The sequence below is a fragment of the Lissotriton vulgaris genome, chromosome 2_1 (assembly GCF_964263255.1).
Source record: "Lissotriton vulgaris chromosome 2_1, aLisVul1.2, whole genome shotgun sequence".
NCBI lineage: Eukaryota > Metazoa > Chordata > Amphibia > Caudata > Salamandridae > Lissotriton > Lissotriton vulgaris.
In genome coordinates this window covers 733,078,525-733,103,666 of record NC_141687.1, presented here as the reverse complement: position 1 = coordinate 733,103,666, position 25,142 = coordinate 733,078,525, and the positions used below count along the sequence as shown (strand labels likewise).

At 46.6% G+C, this 25,142-nt stretch overlaps 1 protein-coding gene across 1 annotated transcript in view; it reads left to right on the top strand.

Moving 5' to 3' along the window:
• Positions 1 to 25,142, top strand: part of PSMA1 (proteasome 20S subunit alpha 1) — a 118,205-nt gene that overhangs the window by 84,555 nt on the left and 8,508 nt on the right. Inside the window, exon 9 of the mRNA XM_086956019.1 lies at positions 1,515 to 1,619. Coding sequence (XP_086812145.1) covers positions 1,515 to 1,619 — 105 coding nt within the window. The remainder of the gene's footprint in view (positions 1 to 1,514; positions 1,620 to 25,142) is intronic.

The window sequence follows — 25,142 nt, the reverse complement described above, 5'->3', positions numbered from 1 at the left end:
ACTTTCCTCTACTCCTAGAGATTCTTCCTCTTTCTAGTTTTCGTAAGGAAACATTCTCCTGGCCTCATAGAATTTCCTCCCACACAACTTCCACTTTCATTATTAGTAATAAATGCATTTCAAGGTAAAAAGAGACAATGTGGTTAAAGAAGGCTTGATCTGCTCCCATTGGTTTGGCAGCCTGGCACAGATTTGGTAGTTCCCATTTTGTTTCTCAGTTGCCTGTTTCCATGAGTACATTTTGTAAATCTTGAAATGCATGGTATATGACTGCCAGAAAAAATTCATAGGTACAGTTTAAATATTTTAACATGCGCAATACATGCCTTTTGAAAATAAATAGAATAGATATTTTCAGGACGGTGTACATTTGCAGAGTAGTATGTGACTTCAATCTTCAAAATGGTCTTTAGCTGTCATATTATATACAAAAAGGATGGTGCACCAAAAAAAGAGAAGTCTGTAGCACATATACTGGAGTAGAAAAAAGTTCCTTTATTATTTGAAAATCTTTAAAAGGCCTCAGCCAACGCGTTTCGGCCACAAGAGGGCCTTCGTCAGGGCAGAAAAGATTTTATGTTATATCGGATGAACCAGGGACGTGCTAATCCAAAGCTGCGTGAGTCCACAGTAAAGATCGATATATTTCTAATATTTTATCTGAGAGGGTGGTGTGGTCAATAAGATGTCGGGACCAACAACGTTGATGCCCAGGATCAATCAGAATTTGTACGAGCAGTGTAATAACCAAAAAATGTATATATGATCCTCGTATCAAATGACTGAAGAATCAGAGGGTCAACGGTCCTTATGTCAATGCTGTAGCCCTTGGTGGATGAAAAGTCTGGAGTGTAACCAGTTTGAAAGAGTAGGCACCATGGGCGACGTTGCCAATATTAGAGAACTGCAATTGTGCGTGAGAAATGCGAAGGTGCAGGCATGTATCACTCCTGTTCACCGCCAAGATAACAAACTCCCCATAATAAGGGAATATTCTTCATACGGAGCAACCCGTATCCGTTCGACGGCTGTACGGGTTACAGATTTTCAAATAATAAAGGAACTTTTTTCTACTCCAGTATATGTGCTACTGACTTCTCTTCTTTTGGTGCACCATCCTTTTTGTATATAATGTGGTATCTGTTTCAACAGTGGAGCTTCTGTGTGGCTAGCTCTGGATGTGATTTGCACAACTAGTCCGATATTTCCTACTGTGAAATTGGAGTGTGAACCCTGGTCGGCCACAGTTTTCTCTATTGACATTGGTCTTTAGCTATCATGTTGTGATCCATTTCAGCTGCAAATTATGGTCAAACTTAAATTAATGGATCAGAATTGTTCTATGTACTAGAACCGTATGTTGTAAATGAAACGCACTGTAAATGAAACATTATTCCTTTACTAACTTCCCATTTGGCATACTGCTCCCATCTTAGGAAACCTTAGTCCAGCTGATATTTCCTAAACGAGAGTAACACTAATGGCCCATAATTGTCTGTTTTGTGCTGTTGCAGAATGTTTCCGTTGGCATCGTTGGTAAAGAGATGGAATTTGCAATCTATGATGATGATGATGTAGCCACATTCCTGGAAGGCCTTGAAGAAAGGCCACAAAGAAAGGTAATGAATACAAAAGTGAAGCAATTTACAGTTTTGTTGGAATAGATTCTAGTTTTAAACTTTTCTTTATTTCCTTGTTGTAGGTAATTGATCTAGAGTTTTGGCTGTATTGTCAATTTCTGTTGGGCTCCGAGTTTTGAAAGTTTGAGTATATCCGGAGCCACCATTTTGCAAGGCATTTTGCAAATTGTGACTAAAATGTTGCCTATCCATAAAAAAAAATGAAACCCTTCAGTTAATGATTAGTCAATTTTGCAATACTCCACTCTGCTTTCTTTTTTTCGTCACCTTTGGCCAATAACGACCGTTGCATAAAAAAAAGATAAATAAAAACACTACCTACTTAATAAAACCTCATGTGGGCTGTATTAGGCCGGTGTGAACTTGGCTTGTTACATTTTTTACATTTGCATTGGGTAAAGTTTGAATGCTTGAATGTTGATGCAGGGTTTCGTACTTCAAAACAAATGTCTTTTGGTTTTTTTATGTCTGTCTGCTTACAATAGAAAGGGTTCTCTTACAGGGAATACTCCTCAATAGTTAGCTCACGTGCGGGGTCTCGGAGCACATAACATATCAAATATATATGTATGTTTAAACTTTACAAAGTACACTAAAACATGCATATATATGTATAAACCCACACATATATATTAATATGCATCTATACATAAACACGCAGCCTGTTAAATCTAGGCTAAAAAATGCCTCAATGGCATTACATTTTTCATTTAAAATCGCTGTATATTTTACATATCTGGCACATAGAATATGAACACATTTAATTGCCAAACATATCCTTTATTTGAAAAGAAAAAAGATGAGAAAATCCAAAGGCATTGTTAGCCAATAGGCTGCATTGAAACCATAGCAGCTCAAACTGGCACTGTGCCTTTAACCCTTTCGCTACTAGGACCTCCCCCCCCCCCCCCCTCACTGTGCAAAGCTTTTTTTTTGGGGGGGGGCTATTTGGGGGTAGTGTGCTCTTTGTCCTCTGTAACGTTTTGTACACAAAAGGTATCCACGTCAAATTTGCACCCTTTTTCCAACACCTTGAGGATCCTAAAGGTGCCCAAGGTTTATGGACTCCCCTAGAGGCGACCCAGAAATTAGCCAAAATACAGCAACATTTTTGTTTTTTGAAAATATGGGAAAAAATTGCTGCAGAAGAAAGCGTCTGTTTGTTTTTTAAGCAGCAAATGGCATCCACAAAGGGGTTGTGGTGCTAAAATCACAGTCTTCTCCACTTTCAGGCACAGGCAGACTTTTATCAGAAAACCAAACTTGTCTACACAGTTTTGGCATTTTACTGGGACATAGCCAATCATCCTATTTTTGTGCTTCTAACCTCCTTCCAGTTATTGATAGAAATGGGTGTGAAACCAATAATGATTCCCAGGAAGCTATACAATTCTGTAAACTAGACAAAATTCTGAATTCCGCAAGGGGCCATTTTTCCAGACCCTTCAATGTTTTTTTTTAATAGAAGCTAACTGTTGAAAATAGAAAAAATTGAGATGGAAAAAAACAGCCATTTGTGCCAACTTTTTCACCTGTAAATTCTTCGAAGTATGACCCATATATTGTTGGTCTGCTGGACCCTTCAGGTTGTGGGGATATATAGGACATGTAGGTTCACCAAGAACCAGAGGAACCCAGAGCCAATAACTGAGCTGCGTCTTGCAATGTTTTTTCATTGTGTACCGAGTATATAGCAATTCATTTGGTAAAATATAAGGAGTGAAAAATCGGTTCCAAGAAAACCAATATATTTCCGAAATGGGAACTTCATATAGAGTTTATAACCAGTGTTTTTTTTGCACATCTCCAACATTGTGGGTACCCATACAAGCATGTGAATTAGAGGTCCTGTTTCAAAATGACTTCTATTTTACAAATTGTCTTATATTTGGAAGGCAGAAATACAAAGAAAGTCAATTGGGTAATAACACTTTTTCTACTTTTCTGTGTTCCCCAAAGTCTCCCGATAAAAATAGTACCTCACTTGTGTGGGTAGGCCTAGTGCCTGCAATAGGAAACGGGCCAGAACGCAACATGGAAACACCACATTTTTACAGTGAAGTGCCTAGCTGTGGATTTTGAAAAAACATAGCTCTGCCGGCACCTAAGGAAACCTAGCAACCCTGTACATTTTTTTAAACTTGACACCCAGGGGAATCCAGGATGGGGTGAAATGTGTGGCTCTTACCAGGTTGTTACACAGAATCCCTTGAAAATCTCAAACACATTTTTCCTCACATTTCTGTGATGGAAAGTTCTGGAATCTGCATGAATCCACAAACTTCCACCTTCCCTGCATTCTCCAAAGTTTCCAGATAAAAATGGTACCTCACTTGTGTGGGTTGTCTTAGCACTCGCGGCAGGCAAGGGCACAAAACATATTGTGGAGACATCAAAATTACCTATCACAAGGGGCGCACCAACCAAAACAACACATTTCTGAAAACTAGACACCTGGGGGAGAAAGACTTTTTGTTTTGGGGGGTGGGGACAGGAGCATGCCCAATTAGGGCAGCCACCACCTCTACGTATAAAGCGAAAGAAAAAAAATCCCTGGTGCCTAGTGGGGTTTCTGCCCCGCCCCCTGAGGGGGGAAGGGACAGATTGGGGACTATTGCCCTCATCTGCCTCCTGGGGTGGAGTGGGCGCAGAAAGACACTGGAATTTTTGTTGGGGTGGGGGGGTGGCATTAGCATGCCTATTTTGGGAAACCCCCACACCTATATAATAAAAAAAATACCTGGTGCCTAGTGTGCTATTGCCCCCATCTGCCTCCCAGAGGGGCAGAAAGACTGGAATTTTGCGGTGATGAGGACTTTGGCATGCCCATCTCAGGCTGCCCCCACCCCTAAATACAATACAAAATAATCCCTGGTATCTAGTGGGCTTTCTTCCCCAATGCTGAATATCCATAAGACCATTTGGGGGGAGGAAAGGCCCCTAGCCCAAGGGACGGCTCCCCCCTCCCCGGTGTCCAGTGGGTGAATCCCTGGTTGGGGATTGCACGCCTGTGGCGATCCCCAAGCGAGGATCCACTTGGAGATTCTCCCATTTCCAATGATACCTCTCCTGTCTATCTACGTGCTTGGGGGGCTGAGATAGCCTATCTGCCCATTTCGGTTTCAGAGAAATGACGTCAGTGCGACATGCATGCTGATCGTAATTTTCCTGAAACCAGCAGAACAGCCACAGGAGTCTGGGAAGCCCTTCCCCAGCTCCAGCGGCTGTTCAGGGCTCAAAGAAATCTCGCTGGTGCCCGCACCAAAGGGTTTTCAAGTGTCATGTGCACGGACGGCCGCGAGCCCTCCGACGCACATGAGCACTGGTGCGTAAGACGACCCCCCCCCCCCCGTCCGTAGCACTGAAGGGTTTAAGACTACTAAGACCACCTCAATCCAATCTTACTCAACAGGTGAAAGTTAGGTCAGTCCTTCTGTGAGGATCCCTTGCACTGAGCTCTTCAATTTTTACATTCCTGCCAGACCTTTCTCTTCAGAACTACAGTTATTCATCTTCAATCAACGGTTTTATGTACCTCCCGTACTTCTAGCCATTTTTCTGACAATTTTCTTTTGGGTCAGTCTAAAAATGTTATCTTGGTTTAACAAATGCCCTTTGTGTGGCAGAAAGATTGCAAAATCTGACTCACACTATATATATGTATTGTGTGCTTGCCTTCACATCATAATCCAAAGATGTGCTATCACTGACAACAACTCTCCAGAAGAACTTTGAGAGATAGGTTTAAGATTAGACTTAAAGCCCTGCAAGAGAGAGAAAAGGTACGACCGTCAAGTGGCCTTGGAAGGTCTTAAGCTCCCTTCAAAGAGCCCTCCTCTCAGGAATGACTTGAAAACGGGAAAAACGGAGAAGAGATGTGAGAAAATGGGGTTCTGTTGCAGTACCCCTCCTTCCCCCCCACTTTTTGCCTGCCTTTTGATTCACCCTTGACTGTAGACTACTGGGTCCCTGCTGTCCTGATTCCCAGTATACGTTGCCTAAAACTCATCCACAGTTGGCCCCTTCTAAGTCCCTAGTAAAAGGTACATGGGTACCTAGGGCATTGGGACTGAAGAGGGTTCCCTCGCCTAGGCTATGCAGACTGCCACTGCAGTGTGCATGACCTGGCGCAGACAAAACAATAAAATTGACATGGCACATCGCCTGTGTGCCATGCCAACTGGCACCCCTCTAGCAGGCCTTACAATCCCTAAGGCAGAGTGCACTATATCACAGGTATGGGCATAAGCAGATATGCCCCTACAGTATTAGGGTCTATTCCTTAATATTGTAAGTGTCAGTGAAGCCATAGAGAATACGTTGGCTGGGAACTTGACAACTCGAGTTCCCCAGCACCATTATGGCTTCACTGCACCCAGGAGTGTTTGGCATCAAACGGCTCCTTGTAATAAACCCACACTGATGCCAGTGTGAGATTGATTAAAACATGTAATCAGAGGGCACCTCGGAGCTGTGTGCACTGACTGCCTGCCACACACAGACCTGTTTTTGGACCCCTGGGGGAGAGTCTGCTCTCTGGGACCACTAACAATACTCACTGGATAGAGGTGTCACCTCCTCCTCCAGGATGGGCCATTGCTCCAAGGAAAAGCTTCAAAGGCCTTTCACCTTTGCTAATGCGACTCCCTGCCTCTGCTGCTAGCAGCAGGTGTCAGCCTCAGGTTTACAACCCCGCTTTGAGCTGGAAAGCCGGCGAATACTTACAAAAGCTAGAAGGTGTGCCCACCTTTGCCAACTCCACCTCTCTGGTGGAGGAGGTGAAGTTAAGCTCACTTTTCAGTCTGCCTAAGAAGAAAGAAGGCATTCCTGCAGAGAAGCCTGAAGATGGCAACTGCCTTCGCCCCAGCCCTACCTGCCTGTCTCCTGCTTCGAAGAACCTGTGACCTGTCTTGCAGCCAGGGACCTTTGAAAACCCTGGGAGAACTGCTGCTTTCAAGAAGGACTCCAATCTCCGGTGGGCAGCGGACCTGTCCAGAAGAAATCTACTCCAAGAGCTCCGGATCCAGCTGGAACTGTGACTCCTGCCCACTGTGCATCAGATGCCCAAGGCCGAGTCTTAGTGGCTCACATGTACGTGAAGTCTCTCTCTCAATCCTGACCTTGAATCCAGCGTGTGCTGACTTCTGACCTACACTACAATGCCTTGAGTGTGAATCCCCCTAACTGCGACCAACTCTGGTTAGAAGACTCCGACGTCGAAAGGCACCACTGCACCCGAAGCCCCTGGACCTTGGTAAGCTGAACAGACTGTGCCCCTACAATCCCCTGCATCTCTACTTAGTACTGGTCTCGTTGGTCTCCCTTCTGCAACCTCTGGTGCAATGCCAGCAGCATGTTTGTCAAAACCAGAATCCTTATTGAAAAACATTGGCCATCCGACGTGGAAATTGCACCCTGCACCCGGCTGCCCCTGTGCCGCTGGTGGTGTATGTTTAGTGCTACTTTGTGGCCTCCCTGTGCTGGTTCTCTCACCGCCCCCACCCCCAAATCCCCATCCCCAAAGCTTGGCCCCTGCAATGATCTACTCATCTGCAAGCAGTGTGGCTCCAAGCCCACCAATCTCCATTGAAATGCTTTGGGCCAAACTCTGATTTTCACCTCTGCACCTGGCCTCCCCTCTGTGCCACTGGTGGTGCAGTGACCCTTGCTGGCCTTTGGTCCTGAAGAATGGATCTGAGTGCCATATGTACCTGTAACCACAATATTGTTTCCCCATAGGACAGAAGCGGTGGGAGAGATTTGAAAGTGGTGGGGCGCAAAGTGATTTGCATACAGCACCGTAGCGAGCGAGCGCACCGAGCGAGCCCGAACCCCAAAAGGGGGGGATTACCCCCCCCCCCACCCCCCCCAAGAAAACTTTGAAAAAAAAGAAGAAAAATAGTGCATTTTCAAGCAAATTTGAGAAAGCAGGAAGGTTAATAAAGCAATTGTGAAAGTGCAGTTATTACATTAATAGATGACCTAACATAGGTAGCTGCTTATTCAGTATAACCACAGAGCTTCATACATTCCGTCCTATTACGCTCAGGTGCTGAATTCAGACTGTAAGACTTTCATGAAAATCTCAGCTCTAAGAGTAGAAGAAGTTGCATCAGGTACATGTTTTTTGCAGCATTAACCTTCTGTGCTGCCGCCTGCTGCTATTTCATTACTGGGACCACAAACATAGGCTAGCTCTGCCAGACTGCCAACGCACCTACATATATAGGCCAACAACTGATGTTTCTATTTTTTGTTTTATATAGCGAACTTGACCTGAGACATCGGGTATCAGAGCGCTTTACATGAGCACCAGTTTCGTTACATTACCATTAATGCCTAAATAAACCTTAGAATAAAGCTTAAAATCCATGCTGGGGTAATTTGCCCCAACATTGTCAGGAACGTGAAAACCACCATTTCCACAGACCGACTAGTGCAAAAACAACATTTCTGCCGGTTGGTCAATATTGATGCAAAGTCAGAACAGGAAGGTATGAAAAATGCTGGCATGCATCTTTGGACTTATAACAAAACCCCCTGAAGGACCGGCTTTTTCAATGTTTTGCACCTTATAAGAAATAGCTGTGATTAAATTGTTGCACAAATTCTGCTGCATGCTGTATCCCCATTATTACTAGTTACTCATCTATAATGTTGTGTGACATATATTAAAGCAGATTGCTATTGCTGACCGTAGAGGTTTTTGCAGATTCACAAAGTATCATATTCCTGACTTTCTTGGAACTCACAAAGAATTCCAGGTGTAAGGCCCAGAAGCTGAGTACTCACATGCATAAATGTTTACACATTCAGTAACATAACATAACATGCATTTTTCTAAATGCTTACGATGAATTGCATCAATGTAATTGCTATTTTGTTTAACATCTAGCCCACATGAAAACCATGTATTTAATACCACTTCTAGCAATTTCAACATGTTCCTCCCCTTTCTCACCCAGAAAACGTTTTTACTCCAGTTTACTCCACTCCTTAACAGGAGTAAATCTGATTCTATTATCAAGGTGGGAAACTACCTGCAAATGGGTTCTGAATGGCCGCAAACTTGTGTTTAGTAATTTACCTCATTTTGCAAGGACCTCCACCCCTTTAAAACCGTTCACTACTCAACCCTGTGAAGAAATTCACTTACATTGATAACATCATACTGATATTTACTGTGCACATGTGTGAAAACATTTACCAGTGCAAATGTATGGTTTGTGATTCACAAATTCCCACTAGTAAAACATGTCATTTACGCACATCTGGTGTGCAAACAGCTCCGTGATCCTGGCTTCTGGACAGTAGGTGAAGAGATCCTCATGATAACGGTAATGTGCAGATAGTAAATTTTGTTAACTCGGCCACCAGTTTGAAGTCAGCGGTCTTTACCAAGGTTCGCCAAAGTTGGTCCTTGAGGGCTGGATCCATGCCAGATTTGAAAGATAACTACATTTATCTAAATGGGGATATGCTACAAAATCTGGCATGGATCCGACCTCCCAGGACTGACTTTGGAGGATCCTGGTCTATATTACAAGCTTGGTCTTATGTCTGGCTGATGAACATAAAGTTTGAAAGGGGTGAGGTTACTTCTTTGTGGTAACTATTCGCTGCTAAAATCCTCTGGGTTTCCCTGCACAGTAAACAAATGTGGTGTGGTTTGAGTGTACGTTTCTTCATGTATCTTACCCGAGTAGGTACGGGTGGGGGAGGACTCACATTCCAGATTGTAACCTCCAAAGCCTTTGACCAAGTGAACACTAGCCACCTCGCATTCTGCTACTCTGATCGTGATTCAGAATGGCTCTACCATGGGCATAAAGTCACAAGTAACCATTCCGACATGGTAAACAAGTGGTATCTGTGAACAGATAGCTTCTTCTGGAACAAAAACTGAAAAGTGCTGGTAGTGCCAATGGAAAGTTCTATTTTCTACCACTGGTTGCTTAATAGTCATATAGTGTGCCCATAAATCAAAACAGTGTGTGGTGCTGATATACAGGACCACAGGGGATTAAGAGAGTCATCTGTAACCAGACCATTTTAACCTAATGCCAAGGATTGGTTATTAAGCACTTTGAAGATTGTCTTGCACACCCAGTCAGCTTGCCCTCATTACGCAGTCTCTCTCCCAGCATGATGGCTGTTCAATATAGACAGTGTGGGTATCTGAGGTAAGTGCCTCTACACTCTACCAATGCGCTCTGTCTCTACTATGCACCGTTTCTCACAACCATAAGAACATGTTCGAGGCATGTGGGCTGCTAAATTCATATCTAGTGCATAGATCGCCGCCTAGTGTTGGGTCCGGATGATTGCACCTTGTTGTCCTGGAAGAGTCTTCGAAGTATCACGAGATAGGTGGCTCCTTCCCTGGACTACAGTGCGCATGGGCATCCTCTCCATCCCCAGATTGTTTTTTTTCGCCATTGGGTTCGGATGTCTAATCTCTTACTCCAGTAAATTAACTTGTACTCTTCTGTTCCTAAGGCCAAAAGGCCTTTCTTAGCGTCGGTATTGTTTCGTTCGGTGCCTGGCCCTTTCAATTCTTCGATCGGCGTCGAATAAAGAATCTCTCGACGACTCAGGCCCGGACTAAATCGGCGATGGAACGGACCCCGTTTAAGCGGTGTCCTGTGTGTAATTCCAAATATTCGAACTTAGATGTGCACCCAGTGTGCAACACCTGCTTGTCCCCCGACCACGACGAGTCGAAATGTTTCGCCTGCTCAAAGTTCCGATCTAAGAAGACTAATAAAACTTCGGCGCGCGGCGAGGCAGTCGGCCCAACAGTCGGCTCCAGCACCTGCGAACATCTTCGATACCGTGGACGAGGAACTCTTCCAAGATGAGGAAGAGGCGGAAGATGACGTTCCTGAAGAAATGTCGGAACCGGCGTCAGAACATGACTCAACTTTCGAAATGGACGAGCCAGACGAGGAGTTCGGCCACGACCAGGATGTCTTTGAGGTAGGGGACGACGAACAGGCCCTTGCGGCCGTTGATGACGACTCCGGTGGTGAACAGAGTCCGCCCACTGCTCCGGGGCCTATCATTAATATTCAGCCGGCTCCGGTCGAGGCATCGCCGAAAGGCCTTAGCCAAGATCTGTCCTTACGGTCTACAGCCCCGTGTCATAGCCAGGCTAAGACCCTTTCAAAGGAGCAATCGGTCGATTCTGTGAAATCGAAACCGAAACAGTAGAAGGAGAAATCGAAACCGAAACTGCTCAAGATGGTGGTCGGTTCGACGTCGACGCCCGCCTCGAAGGTCGTCGTCGATCCTTCGACGCCAAAGATACCCGTCGGCGCCGACACTGGGATTCCGAAGCAGAGCCCTGACTCCAAGACCGTCGCCTCGAAGGCCTCGGCGCCGGTGCCCGCGTCCACTACCAAACATGGCGAGAAGGGCAAGGGACTTCCTGTATGGAAAGGTCTGCAGCCACCCCTCTCGGGACTGAAGCATTGGCTGGCGAAAAGGGTCGAAGCCGCGGCCAAGGACGCCCCGAAATTATCGTCGGCGCCGAAAGTCGGAGGCACACCGCGCACTGAGGTCGATTCGACGCGCTCAAGCGAGCGGCCTACTCAGGCGTCGAAGAAGCACGAAGCCGGCACTTCCGTCTCCAAGCAGGCTGGATCGACGCCACTTAAGTTTGGCCTGCCGCCCACTGCACGTCCAAAGTCTCAGGAGGCTTCCAAGGTGGCAAAGGTGTCCTCACATGCACAGGTCGTCTATCATGAACCTTCCTACGACAACCAAACAAAACTGTTCATTGACTGAGTCGGGCAGGCTTACCGTCCACAAGCAGAAGATCGCGCCTGAACACCCTTTGGAGGGTTACAAAATTCCCCTCAAAAAGAAGATGGTCTCCACCACCTCTCCGGTTCTTGTTGAACATCTTCAGGACTACTCACACATTGCTGTTCATTCTCCTACACAAAGTGAGGAGGACTTAACTGCAGACTACAGCCAAATGGGCTTCACTTATAATACTGACACTGATCAGGATGTCTCCAATCAGTGGTAGCGGATCAAGGTGATGACCCTGATGACCCCCAGGTCACCCCGGACTCTCAGTCCTACAATGTCAAACAATCTCCGACTGAGGACACCGCAGCGTTAAATGCATTGATAGAGCGCGCTGCACTCAATCATAAGGTCGAAATGCACGCTGAGCCAGTGGATGAGGACTTCTTATTCGACACCTTCACCACATCGGAACGCTCCACCAAAACACTGCCCATGCTTAAGGGGTTCCTCAAACATGCCACAGCCATTTTCAAGGAGCCAACAAAAGCCAGGGTTATCAATCCACGAATCGACAAGAAATACAGGCCTGCTCCAGTGGACCCCACCTACATCAAAGGACAGCTCCCCTTGGACTCCCTTCTAGTGGCTAACGCGCGCAAAAGGGCTAACTCTCAATCAACGGGAGACGCTCCCCCTCCAGACAAAGAGTCCAAAATCTTCGAGGCATTGGGGAAGCGGGTGGCGGCGCAGGCCGCTAACACTTGGAGAATAGCCAATACACAGCTAGGTACGACAGGGCGCACTACGACACCCTGGAGCAATTGATGCAGCACATGCCTGATATGTACAGAGAGGCTGCTGAGATGGTAATACAAGAGGGTAAACTGATCTCCAATGCGTCCATCAAGTGCGTACTGGACGCAGCGGACACTGCAGCGAGAGCAATCAATACTAGCGTGATGCTGCGACGCCACGCATGGCTGCGCATCTCTGGGTTTAAACCCGAGATCCAAACTACTCTTCTTAATCAGCCGGTTAATCCGGACTTCCTGTTTGGACCCGATGTGGACACAACACTCGAGAAAATAAAAAAAAGACACTGAGACGGCAAAGTCCATGGGAGCTCTCCAGTCACAGCAGTTTCGGAGCGGTTCCTTTCGTCGCTCCGGTAACAGGGGAGCAACGAGAGGGCAAGCTCTACAGCACTCCCAGTATACCAAAGGCAACACGCAATCTGCATGCACTAAAAACACCAGAGGTGGTTACCGTGGGAACAGCGCCAAAGGGAGAGGCCGCGGCAATAACAACGCCAGGTCCTCCACTCCCAACAAACAGTGACTTCTTGTCACTGCCCCCCGACCATCTAACACCTGTCGGGGGGAGACTCCAGCAGTTCCTGCCACTCTGGGAAAACATCACAACAGACAGGTGGGTGAGACAACTTATCTGTTACGGCTATTGTCTAGAATTGACCTCCACCCCCCCCCCCCCCCCACCCCCCCCCAACATACCCCCAAGAAGCCGTCCTATGTCCGCAGAGCACTCGCACTTATTGCAGCAAGAAGTTCTCTCCATGCTGCAAAAAGGGGCCATAGAACTGGTGCCTGCCGAAGAAAGGGGTGCAGGGGTGTACTCCCTGTACTTCTTGATTCCAAAAAAGGACGGGTCCCTATGGCCCATTCTAGACCTCAGGCCCCTCAACCAATACATCCTCTCGGAGCACTTTCACATGCTAACTTTGCAACAAGTCCTGCCGCTGCTCCGTCAGGGCTACTTCCTAGCCACCCTGGACCTCAAGGATGCGTATTTCCACATTCCCATTCACCCAAGCCACAAAAAGTATCTCAGGTTCACAGTCAACAGTCCGCATTACCAGTTCAAAGTCCTGCCATTCGGGGTCACTACCGTTCCCAGGGTTTTCACCAAGTGCTTAGCGACTGTGGCAGCGCACTTGCGCAGGGAAGGTGTTCACGTGTATCCCTACCTGGACGACTGGCTCGTCCAGGCAAGGTCTGCCGTACAGTGCGGCCACGACATGTCGCGGACCATTCACCTCCTTCACAGTCTAGGGTTCTCTCTCAACTACGCAAAGTCTCACTTGCAGCCAGCCCAGGTCCAGCAGTACCTGGGGGCGTCAATAAACACCCAGTCGGCCACGGCGTAGCCGGCCGCAGCCAGGGTCGACAGCATGCAAGCGCTCATCTGGAGGTTTCAACCTCAGAACTCCCTCCCAGCACAGGTTTTCATGCAACTGATCGGCATGATGGCATCCTGCATATTCATAGTCCCGCACGCGAGGCTGCACATGCGACCCCTCCAAGAATGCTTGGCCTGTCAGTGGAACCAGGCTCATGGCCATCTAAAAGACCTAGTGTTGGTGACCACTCGTGCTTACAACTCTCTGCATTGGTGGAACCCACGAAACCTTTGCAGGGGACGACCGTTCCAAGAGCCTGTACCACAGATAGTACTGACGACGGACGCATCTCTCCGGGGTTGGGGGGCACATGTCCTCCACTACACGGTGCAGGGACTATGGACTGCGCAACAGCAGAGGATGCATATCAATGTGTTGGAACTCATGGCGATCTTCATGGCACTGAAGGCATTCAAGTTGCACCTGTGCAACAAGGTAGTGTTAGTCCGGACGGACAACATGACCGCCATGTATTACATCCAGAAGCAGGGAGGCACGCACTCCCCGCAGCTGTCTCACCTAGCCCAGAGCATGTGGAAGTGGGCCATTCAGAGGAACATCTTCCTCATGGCGGAGCATCTCCCGGGTGTCGACAACCAGATGGCGGACCTGCTCAGCAGGCACAGTCATCAAATGCACGAGTGGGAGATCCACCCATCGGTTCTTCATCCGTACTTCCAGCAGTGGGGTCATCCGGACATCGACCTGTTCGCCACAAGCGAGAACACAAAATGCCCAAACTTCGCCGCCAGGTTCCCACACCCGCAGTCTCAGGGCAATGCGATATGGATGAACTGGTCAGGCAGATTTGCGTACGCTTTTCCGCCAGCCCCCCTCATACCTCTGGTGGCGCGCAAACTGCGACAGCACTCCATGACACTCATCCTGGTTGCTCCAACGTGGGCACGGCAGGCTTGGTACACCATGTTCCTGGAACTTTCAGTGGTGCCTCACCAGCGACTGCACCTCACTCCCAGCCTCCTGTGGTAAATAAAAATTACCTGTAGGGAATTTCTATGCGGTAAAGTTCAATAAGAATAACTCAATCAGAAATGAGAGGCAGAGTCCGTGGCATCTGAGTTTATAAGGGTTTTATTCCATAAAATGGAATTGGTTCGAACCAGGTAATGGTGATGGATACAGAAGGCGTAACAGCTGAGAGAAAAGAGATAAGAACATATGTACGTAACAGAAGGCGTGTACGAGGGCGTACACGGAGGTGTGTGCTAGACAACGTCACATGAAAGTGTCACAAGTGGGTGGATCCATAGAGGAATCCTGCAGAGTCAGCAGAAATATATGGCAGAGATGCGCGCGCAGCAGCATGACGTGTGATTGACGTGGAACTGGAGGGTGAAGGGGACTTGACATTTGCACTATACGGGGAGACAGAAGTCTGGCGTGTCAGAACAACCTAAACCCAAATCATATCTAGTATCTTGTGTTTGAGGAACTGTATTATCTAGAAGGAAAGGTCTCTCGGGCAGAGGCTATTCTATACTGACTGCTAGTGCGTACATATGTGTCTACGTGTCTACGTGAGATGCGAGGGGCCATGGGCCTACCATGGTAACAGGAGCAATGAATTACTTGCACGGAGACAGAAAGGCCGGGCCCTTTGCTCTGCAGCTGGGGAGATGTTTTCCTAAATCACTAGACAGGAATGTATTTTCGAGGAGCGGAGCAGATAACTTGAAGGCAAAATACAGTCTTGGCAGGCAAGCAGGCCGAGCCAGGCACTGCTCGCCGCACAGGGAGTAAGGCAAGGGTCATGGAAGCGGCAGGCTGCAGCTTTCAGAGACAGAAGGCAGAAAGGGCTCGATGGCAGGAATCAGGGCCTAACTCGCCAGGGCCAGAAAAACGTGAAAGTGCACCATGTAAAAGACGGTGGCAAGGCATACTTAGGGACTGAATATTCGACCCATTCATGGTGGATCTGAAAGAGGACATGTTAACGTTGGACGCAAATGTATTTGCGTCTTCATAGCTGCTTGCGGAGGGAACATACATGTACTTGAAGCACGTACATGGAGCCGTTGGGGTCTACGTTACGGGACACAATTGATCATAAAAATTCATATTACCTCATTCCCTCCTTGTCCCCTACGGACCCTTCATGATATATCGATCTTCATTAGTCTATCAATTTGTTCATATAGCATCATTTGCTCTTCTTTTTTCTGGCGGGATTTTGAACGTGGACTTGAATGGGGAATACATGATGTGGCGCACAAGCCGCAAATTGCTGGCCCACATTGTAAACATAAGCAACAACTGAATACTATGAGAAGGGCTATACCGAGGAAGGATAGGACCTTCCATCCCCAGGCTGATAGCACGCTCCAGAACCAACCGGACCAAGTCCAGGTGCCTGGATTCTGGTGTATCTGACTCGCAATCTTGTGGAGACGGGTTATGGCTCTATATACTGATGGTGCGTTTTCTGGAATGAAAACACAGCAACTCGATCCGATGACTCTACAGGCTCCGCCCCTATCGGCCAGGATGACGTCAAGGACAAGACGATTTTGAAGAACAACAATCCGCATAGCAGACTGCTCTTCCGTTAAGTTGCCAAGGGCGGAAGTAGTTTCATTCACTACTGCTTCGAGTGTTCTGGTTAATTTACGTATCAGTTTACTATTAAAGACAGCACCTAAATAGGGAAAGAAACCTTTATTGAAATCTGTATACTGCTCCCATGCCGTTTCAGTGTAGTCGACAATCGGGAGATCTCTCTGTGGTCTAATGTGTACTAGATGGGAGTCCCTATGATAATCAGGAGGGGCTAGGAAAACAGGTGGCAGAAGGAATGCAATGTAACAAGTACCATCCCAATCTAGAGGCAAACGTATATATGCTGTATGACCACAAATGAAATAGGAATGACGGGAAGCTTTAAATGTAGACTTGCCTTTATCACTGAATTCGATCACAGTAGTACATTTACTATGACCCAGGTGTACTGAACCATTCTTTCTGACACATAATTCACCTTTGACTGGTAATACGGACATAGCGGGCAAGACTGGTTCGGTTTCGGATTCAACATTCAGAATCATGAGGTTAAGTGTAAAGTTACCTAATCCATATACTCATTTTCTAGATCAGTCCCTGTCCTTTGGGGAAGACCCTCCTTGTCAGGGAAACATACTTTATGCAGAACTGTGTTCAGATTTCCCCATACCCAATTGCCCTGGTAAACTACGGAATCAGAATCTAAAGAGTTCATTAAACTAAACCATGCACCACAGGAACCATTGTGTGTAAACGGGTATGGAAAGAGGGGCAGAACTCCCTTGTATTTCTGATAGGGAGGGAGTCGGCCACATATCCAACAATTGGTAGCATTGCTGGTCTGATGGGAATGATGTAACATGCTAATGAATGTATTGTTGCGCAGCGCAAGTCGGTAAGACAACTCATGCGGGGGCAGTTCACTGAAAGTATGCTCGGCAGTGACATTTGAGGAAGAATGTGCACGCTTGAAAATAGGAAAATATATGTGTAACAGTATACTTGCAGCAATAATCAAAAGACTCAGAAAAAACATAATCAATAATGTCACTATGCAGTGACTACGGAGAGATTTACAATATTCATGTTTCTTGATCTGTTTCTGTCTATCTCTCTCTATTGGGGTCTAGGGGGTACATGTCAGAAACGTGTCTAACCGATTCACCTAGGGGAGGACTTAAACAATTAAACTGTCTGACTTGCTAGACCTCAACTTCATGCGAAATTCCTGGGAGGGAGTTTTCTCTACCAGGGGGAGCTTTGTATCAGTCTCTGGAAGGGGGCAGGGCTGGGAATCTAGTTTCGGAGGCAGTCCATAATGTTTTTTAACATGACTCGAGTGAAGCCAGCCCTTGCGGCCCTCCACCTTGACCGCGGTCCTTGTTGTTAATAACACGAGCTTCGGCGCTTGCCAACGGGGCTCCAGCGGACTCCTCCTGTCAAAGTTCCTCACGAGCACCAGGTCCCCCAGAACAATCGCATGTGGCTTCACCTCGGTGTTGTCGGGAAAGGCTGCAGCGACCTGTGAACGACATGATTGTAGTGCAGACATCAAGGAGGCAAGGTAATCTGTCAGCATAGTACAGTCAACATTAGTGATTTTACGAGGCAGAGGCGTCCCCCACATATTCGGTGGCCTACCAAAGACCACCTCATACGGGGATAGCCCTGTTCTTGAATGCGCTATCATTCTCATGTAAAAGAGTGCAACTGGTAAAGCTACTATCCAGTCAACACCTTTCTCTCTACAGATCTTGGCAAGACGTATTTTCAGGGTCTGATTATGACGTTCCACGAGACCTGCTGCCTCGGGATGTCGGACACAGTGGAATTTCCATTCATAACCTAGCAGGAGTGATACCTGCTTCATAAGCTCGGACGAAAATGGCTGACCGTTATCTGAGTATACGATACGGGGCAAGCCATACCTGGGGAAAAATTCACGAACCAGCTGCTTGGCAGTGGTCGGAGCAGTGTAATCTGGGACTGGATATGCTTCTGTCCAACGGGAGAGTGCACATACAACTACGAGGACATATTTGAATCCTCGACAACGTTCCATCTGGATATAATCCATCTGGAGGACTTCAAAAGGGTGATCGGGAGGATGAAATCCACCTTGCTCTACGGGAATGCTTTTACCTGGGTTGAACTGACAACAAATCATGCAAGTACGCACTTTCTGTTTGGCTGCTGCTCGTAAATGTTTATTGAACCAAAGATTTTGAATACTGTCTAACATGGCTTTTTCCCCTAAATGTGCAGGACTGTGTACTGTGTTAATGATAACTTGAACCATAGAGTCGGGGAGAAACCATGTGGCTTTCCCCTTCGTCATCCATCCCTGTTCTGTCTGGATCCCTCCTAGTTCAATCCATTTCTTGATTTCGTCTGGTGTAGCATGTGTCTGTATGTCAATTACATCTAGGGCGGGATCCCTAACTGTCATGCAATGTGTCGGTGTCGGGACTATTGTCTTTGTCAGGTCAGTTGCGTGAGTCTGAGTCTGAGCTGTATGTTTGGCTGTTCGATCTGCCAGGTCGTTACCCTGGGAAATTGTATCTGTGACTTTCGTATGTGCCTTGCACTTCATGATGGATATCGCTGTAGGCAAATGAATTGCGTCTAACAGAGCTTGAATGAGGGGACCGTGCTGAATCTTTGCTCCGTGAGAGGTCAAAAAACCTCTCTCTCGCCAGAGTACACCGAAGTCGTGTACGACTCCGAAAGCATAACGTGAATCTGTGTATATGTTAACTCTCTTGTTCTTTGCTCGAATACAGGCTTGAGTCAGAGCGATGAGCTCTGCTGCTTGGGCTGACAGAATGTCAATACAATTTGTTTCTATGACTTCAGTTTCGGTCGTGACTGCGTAGGCGGCCACTAACTCTCCTGTACTTGTTCTCATACATGAACCATCCACATAAAGTGTCAGGTCTGGATCTGGTAATGCAGTGTCTGTCAAGTCTTGTCTGGGTTTCGTCGTAATGGTAATGACTTCAATACAATCATGTGCCAAAGGGTCTGTCTCACTTAATGGCAGAAGTGTAGCAGGGTTCAATGTATTGCAACGTCTGATTTCTATGTGTGGCTGAAACAATGTCAATTCATAACCTGTCAGTCGTGCTATAGTCAAGTGCTGAGTCTGTGTTCGGTTTAAAAGAACTTCCACGGAATGTGGAACTTGTACTGTCAATTGGTGTCCTAACACTATGGAATCACTTTGTCTGATTGCTAGAGCTGTTGCTGCTACAGATTTCAAGCACGCAGGCAGAGCTTGGGCTACTGGATCTAATGTACTAGAAAAATAAGCACACAGTTTGTATGAACCTGCTTGATCCTGAGTGAGTACTGACAATGCAGTACCTTCACGTTCTGTGACAAAAAGTGTAAAAGGCTTACTGTAACATGGTGTAGCTAAAACTGGTGCTTGACATAAGGCTTTCTTTAATTCGTCAAAAGCTTGTGTATGTTCCTGAGTCCAAGGGAGGACAGTCGATGTCGCTGCCTCCTGGGTTGTCAACTGTATGAGGGGTTTCGCTAGAAATGCATACTGAGGAATCCATTGTCTACAGTAAGAAGTGAGGCCTATAAAGGCTCGTACCTCCTTTTGTGTCTTGGGTTGTGACATGTTTACAATTAACTGGATACGGTCAGGCGTTAGCTGTCTCCCCCCTTTGGACAGCAAGTGCCCAAGGTAAACCACTTGCTGAACACAGAATTGCAGCTTCGAAGGGGACACCTTGTGTCCCTTGTCAGCCAAGAAATGCAAAACCGTCAGTGATGCTTGCTCACATTCAGGTTCGCTGCGGGCGGTGATCAGTAGATCATCGACATACTGTAGTAGGGCAGTGTTGTCAGGCATGTGTATACTGTCAAGTTGTCTTTTCAGTGCTTGGCTATAGATGCTGGGGCTTTCTGTGAATCCTTGAGGTGCGCGTGCAAATTTGAAGCTTCGACCACTTAAACAGAATCCGAAAAGATATTGGCTTTCCGGATCGATTGGGACACTAAAGAAAGCGTTCTTCAGATCAATTACAGTAAAGAACGTTGCTTCGGAATCAATGGCAGTCAATAGAGACGAAATATCTGGGACCACGGGATATTGTGGTACAATGCATTTATTCAGTTCCCGTAGATCGATCACTAATCGATAAACTGGGGGTGCATTTGGGTCAGTACGTTTAAGAATTGGAATGATAGGGGAGTTACATAGATTCGAGTCCGTTTCTACAACCACTCCTTGTGCAATGAGCTCGTCAATGATTTTCAGCAAAGCCACTACAGCATCTGGAGGTGACTTGTATTGTCGGATTCGTGGTAGTACTACTCCTGGTTTGAGTGTGACACGGTATGGAGTGATGTGCATACAACCCACATCAGTGGGGCCTTGTGCCCATAAATGTGCAGGAACATTCTGTAATCTGGGATCAATATCTCTCAACACATAGTGACCCTTAAAGTCACGCAAGAACAATCTTACTCCTTCCGGAGAACAACATATCACAGCACCTAGAGCCTTCAGTGTCTTGATGCCTAATAAGTTTTCTGGACATGATTTCGTGAGCAATAAATCTGTAGTGCGAGACAACGGACCAACTAAAAGGGGTACTGGTTTCGATACTTCATTTACAATAGGTTTGCCTGAAAATCCAAGGGAAACATTCTGTGAGCCTGAGAGGGGTGCCCCTGGAACCTCGTCGTGACTTATTGTCGTCCTGCTTGCCCCTGTATCAATCAAAAACTTTCTATCTTTTCCTAATACTTGACTATGTACATAAGGACCCTCTTGATCTACAGGAACCTCAATAAGAGGCAAGCCAACCTCCCTCTCTAGGCTGTTTCATGTGTATCGCTGATAATCGGGATAATCAGTTTGGGCATTCTGGTACATCTGTTGAGTTGCATGTTGTGTTGCGGCAATGGGCTGTGTCTGTGGTACCGCTACGGTCTGTACTGTCTGTTGTGAAGCATGCATAGGCTGTACATTCTGTGGAACGTGTTGTTGGACCTGATCTTGTCTAGGTTGACGGGGTCTTTCTTTAGTTTTACCTGTAGATATATTGTGTTTCAAAACTGCACAATCGTTTACATAGTGACCTGGCTGTTTACAATAGTTACATGTCCCTTTAACAGGACCTGCCGAATTATTGGACTGTGGCATACCCTTTTTCTGACCGTCAGATGGAACTGACTGAGCAACTAGCATTTTCATTTTCGTGTCTTTCATACGTCTTTGTTCGTGATCATGTTCTTCCCTAATTCTGTTCTGGTGATACTGTAACATCTGTAACATTTGTGAAGGTGTTTGCTTGCCATGTGCTCTCGACTTTCAGTACACGATTCTTAACTTGGGGCAGAGAATTCTCAACCAATTTGGATACAAAAAGGTGTGGGTATGACTCGCTACTTGCTTTCAGGCCACTATTATTAATAAAACATTTCTCAAATCGGGAATAAAAATCACTAGTGTCTTCATCGGGTTTCTGTTTACAGGCTGAAATTGTATCCCAATCCTCCTTTTTAGTTGCTAATAACCTTGGCAATACTTGTACTAACAATCCTGGTAATGCTTTAGTTTTGTCCCCAAGACCCAATCCTGGGGTTCGGGTCGCTTCTTCAGTTTCTAATGCAGCCCAATCAATCTTTGTGTCTCCCACCTCCCATTCTTTTTCTTTGAGTTTCTCGTAAATGCCGGCAGGCAATAGTACTTTCAATATTTTCATAATGTCGGGATAGGTATAATCACCCATGAGTAACATGTCTTTTATTTCACGGTGAAAACCTGCAGGGTCTTTATCATGACTGGGTACTATTTTCTTCATTTCTAACAATTCCATTTTAGTTATCGGCGTGTATACATACACACGTGTAAGGGTGTTATCATCATTCCTGACTGGATGCACTTCTCGTAAGGGATTTTGTCTGTCTATGTAAAACATTTTTCTTTCTGGGGGTGGAGCTGAGACGAACTGTGGATTCAGGAAGGCACTATATTTGTGTCGATGTTCTAGAATTACTTTAATTAAATCGGTACCCAGGCCTCTCCATCTATTCATGAGTAACTCTATTAATACATCAGGAAGGGGACCTGGATCAGAATGTTGGCTTTTATACAGAATGAGGAGATGCTGTATCATGTACATACCAGCTAGTCGCTGTTCGTCTGGGGAAAGATTCAAAAATGTTTGCGCTACTGTGTCATCCTTATATTTATCAGAATTGTCAGCCCATTGTACTGCTGACCTGGCTAATTCTTGTTCATCCATGGAATTGAGTACATGGTACCCCATTCGCTCTTGAAGTACTTTATCAGTAGCCTGAAACAAATGTTCAGGAGTCTTCGGATTTATCATAACAGAGTGGTATGTTTCTGGTATTGGACAGAGGTAATGTTTCTGATTTTCACACGTTTCTTGTTTACGAATGGGTCTGTCGAAGGGCCTATCAAAGGGATGCATGCGGTCTAGGAAATTTCCCTCGGCCTACATATCCTATCATCTGTTTGCCTGACTGATGCGAAGTTTCTGCTATATTCTCTGTATCATCCTCCTCCTGCGAGGAAGTCGGACCGTCTGATTCAAGATGTTCTTCAGGGGCCCGCCGGGCATGTATATCTATTATTTCTTTACGGATCTTTCTAACCATAGTATGTACACTGTTCTCCTTCTCATGTTTACCATCCGCGATATTCTGGCTCCATCTATGCAGTCTATCCATTTCATTTTGCGGAAAACCGGCCTGATCTTGTTCTCTTGTTAAACAGTTAACCATAAATCGCATTAATAAACCTTTGTTCTCTACTTTCTGACGTGACATGGCTTCGGCAACACATTCCATTCCTTCTCCTGTTATAATAAAATAATACAATTTGTCTAGGTGATCCGGCATACCTGGTAGTAACATCAGATAATCTGTAACACGTCGCAAACGTAGGGACGCTAGCAACAAGGGTCCTGTTGTACCTGGCACTGGGTCATATCTACAATCTGTAAGTTCTTTTCTAAGCTGTTCTGCCAGTGCACCCTTAGGTGTCCGAGCCTTTGCTAAATCTCTCATGGTCACTCGGTGTAACGGTGGGGGTGTTTGATAACCTCCGGTAGCACCTCCGGAAGCGGAGGCTTGACCATAACCTGGCTGTAGGGTCGGTACCTGCTGTAACTGAGTTGGGGCCTGAACCGCGCCAGGCCCAAAAGGATTATGCTGATTAATAGGGGGTGCAGGTAAGGGTGGAGGAAGCAGACCGGGAGGGGTTTGCTGTTGCGGACCTGGGGGCTGAAGATCAGGGAGCGGGTTACCGTCAGCAGGTGGCACATGGGCAGGCATACTAGCATATGCGGGAGCTACATCATCCAAGTAGGATGAAATAAAAATGTCTGCTGCGGTCTTGTGACGTAATTTAGTCGGAACCAATGGAGGGGGCAGATTTTTCGGTGTTTCCGGGGTCGCCTTGGGCAGGCCCTCGGCCAGGACTGGATACAATCCTGTCATAAGTGCGTTACTTTTTCTGTCGTGTTGTTCCATTCTAACTCGTTCCCCTTCTTCTAGTAGTTCTTTTTCTTTGGCCTTTTCAGAATCCTCTCTACTTTTCTCTGCTTTTCTGAGTGCTTTCTCTGTCCGTCTGTGTGATTCTTTACGCCATAGTTCAATGGCATCTTTCTGTGACTGTCTGGCTTTCTTTTTCCGTAGCGCTTCTTCTACTCTCATGATGCAATCGGCATCCCGTGTCCCTGTAGCGGGCCATCTCTGATTCTCTGCTAAATCCTTGGTGTAATCCACCCACAAGTCGAGATATAATACAGCATCTAAGCCGTGCTTGTGGTACATGAAATACCCTGGAGTGTCCCTGGGTGGGATGGGAACAGCTTCCTCGAGTATCCCTTTTCTAGTTCCTATCTGTTTCAATTTCGAAAACAGCTGCATTTTTAGCCATGATACTTGATACTTGATACTTACTCGTATTTGGACACCACTAATACAATGAACACAGTAATGAAAATCAAACAATCACTCATACCACGACATTAAAACACATTAAAACATTTCGTAAAAAACGAACAATAACTTGATAGTTGAATACTCGATATACTGCTAAACAGTACAGATACACTGCTAAACAGTGCAGACCGGGTCTGTGTACCCAAACCCGTCTTGACCGGACACAATTAATGCACCCGTCTAGATGCGTCCCCAGCAACGGTACTCACCGGGAAGCACGGAACGGAAAGCCTCGGAAACTCAACACTGGACTGGACCGGACTGGACTCGACTCGACTCGTGACGTAGGTACTTCGGAACTTCGGAACTGGTGGGCCTCTGAACACCTCGGACCTTGCTCTCTCAGCTGGGCTCTGGTCGGGATCCTCCGCACTACTCACCGCCTCGTCTGGGTGTCGATCGCAGCCTCAGTCACCTCCGTTGGCCTGAGGGAGATACAGGAAATCCTGCGGGTACGCGTAGTTGTCCGTCACGGCTGTGGCAGGGGACCAGGCCTGCAACGCACCGCCGGCGCGTAAGGTGGGGGAGGGGTCCCTATTCGGGCGCCAATTATGTGGTAAATAAAAATTACCTGTACGGAATTTCTATGCGGTAAAGTTCAATAAGAATAACTCAATCAGAAATGAGAGGCAGAGTCCGTGGCATCTGAGTTTATAAGGGTTTTCTTTTCTCTGATGTGGGTTGTATGCACATCACTCCTCACGCAGAGCCATGGCGACATTCAGCACCCAGATCCACAACAGCTGAGCCTTGCGATTTGGCTCCTGAGGTCATAGAGTTTGGATACCTGAACTTGCCTCCTGAGTGTATGGACATCATCAAAGAGGCGAGGCGACCAACTACCAGGGCCTGCTATGCGGCCAAATGGAAGCGGTTTGTTATTTACTGCTCCAACAATAACATTAACCCGTTGGACGCATCTACGCAAAACATCATATGTTACTTGTTGCATTTGTACCAATGCAACCTGGCGTACAGTTCTATCAGTATCCATCTCGCGGCCATAGCCGCTTACCTTCAAAACAGGCAAC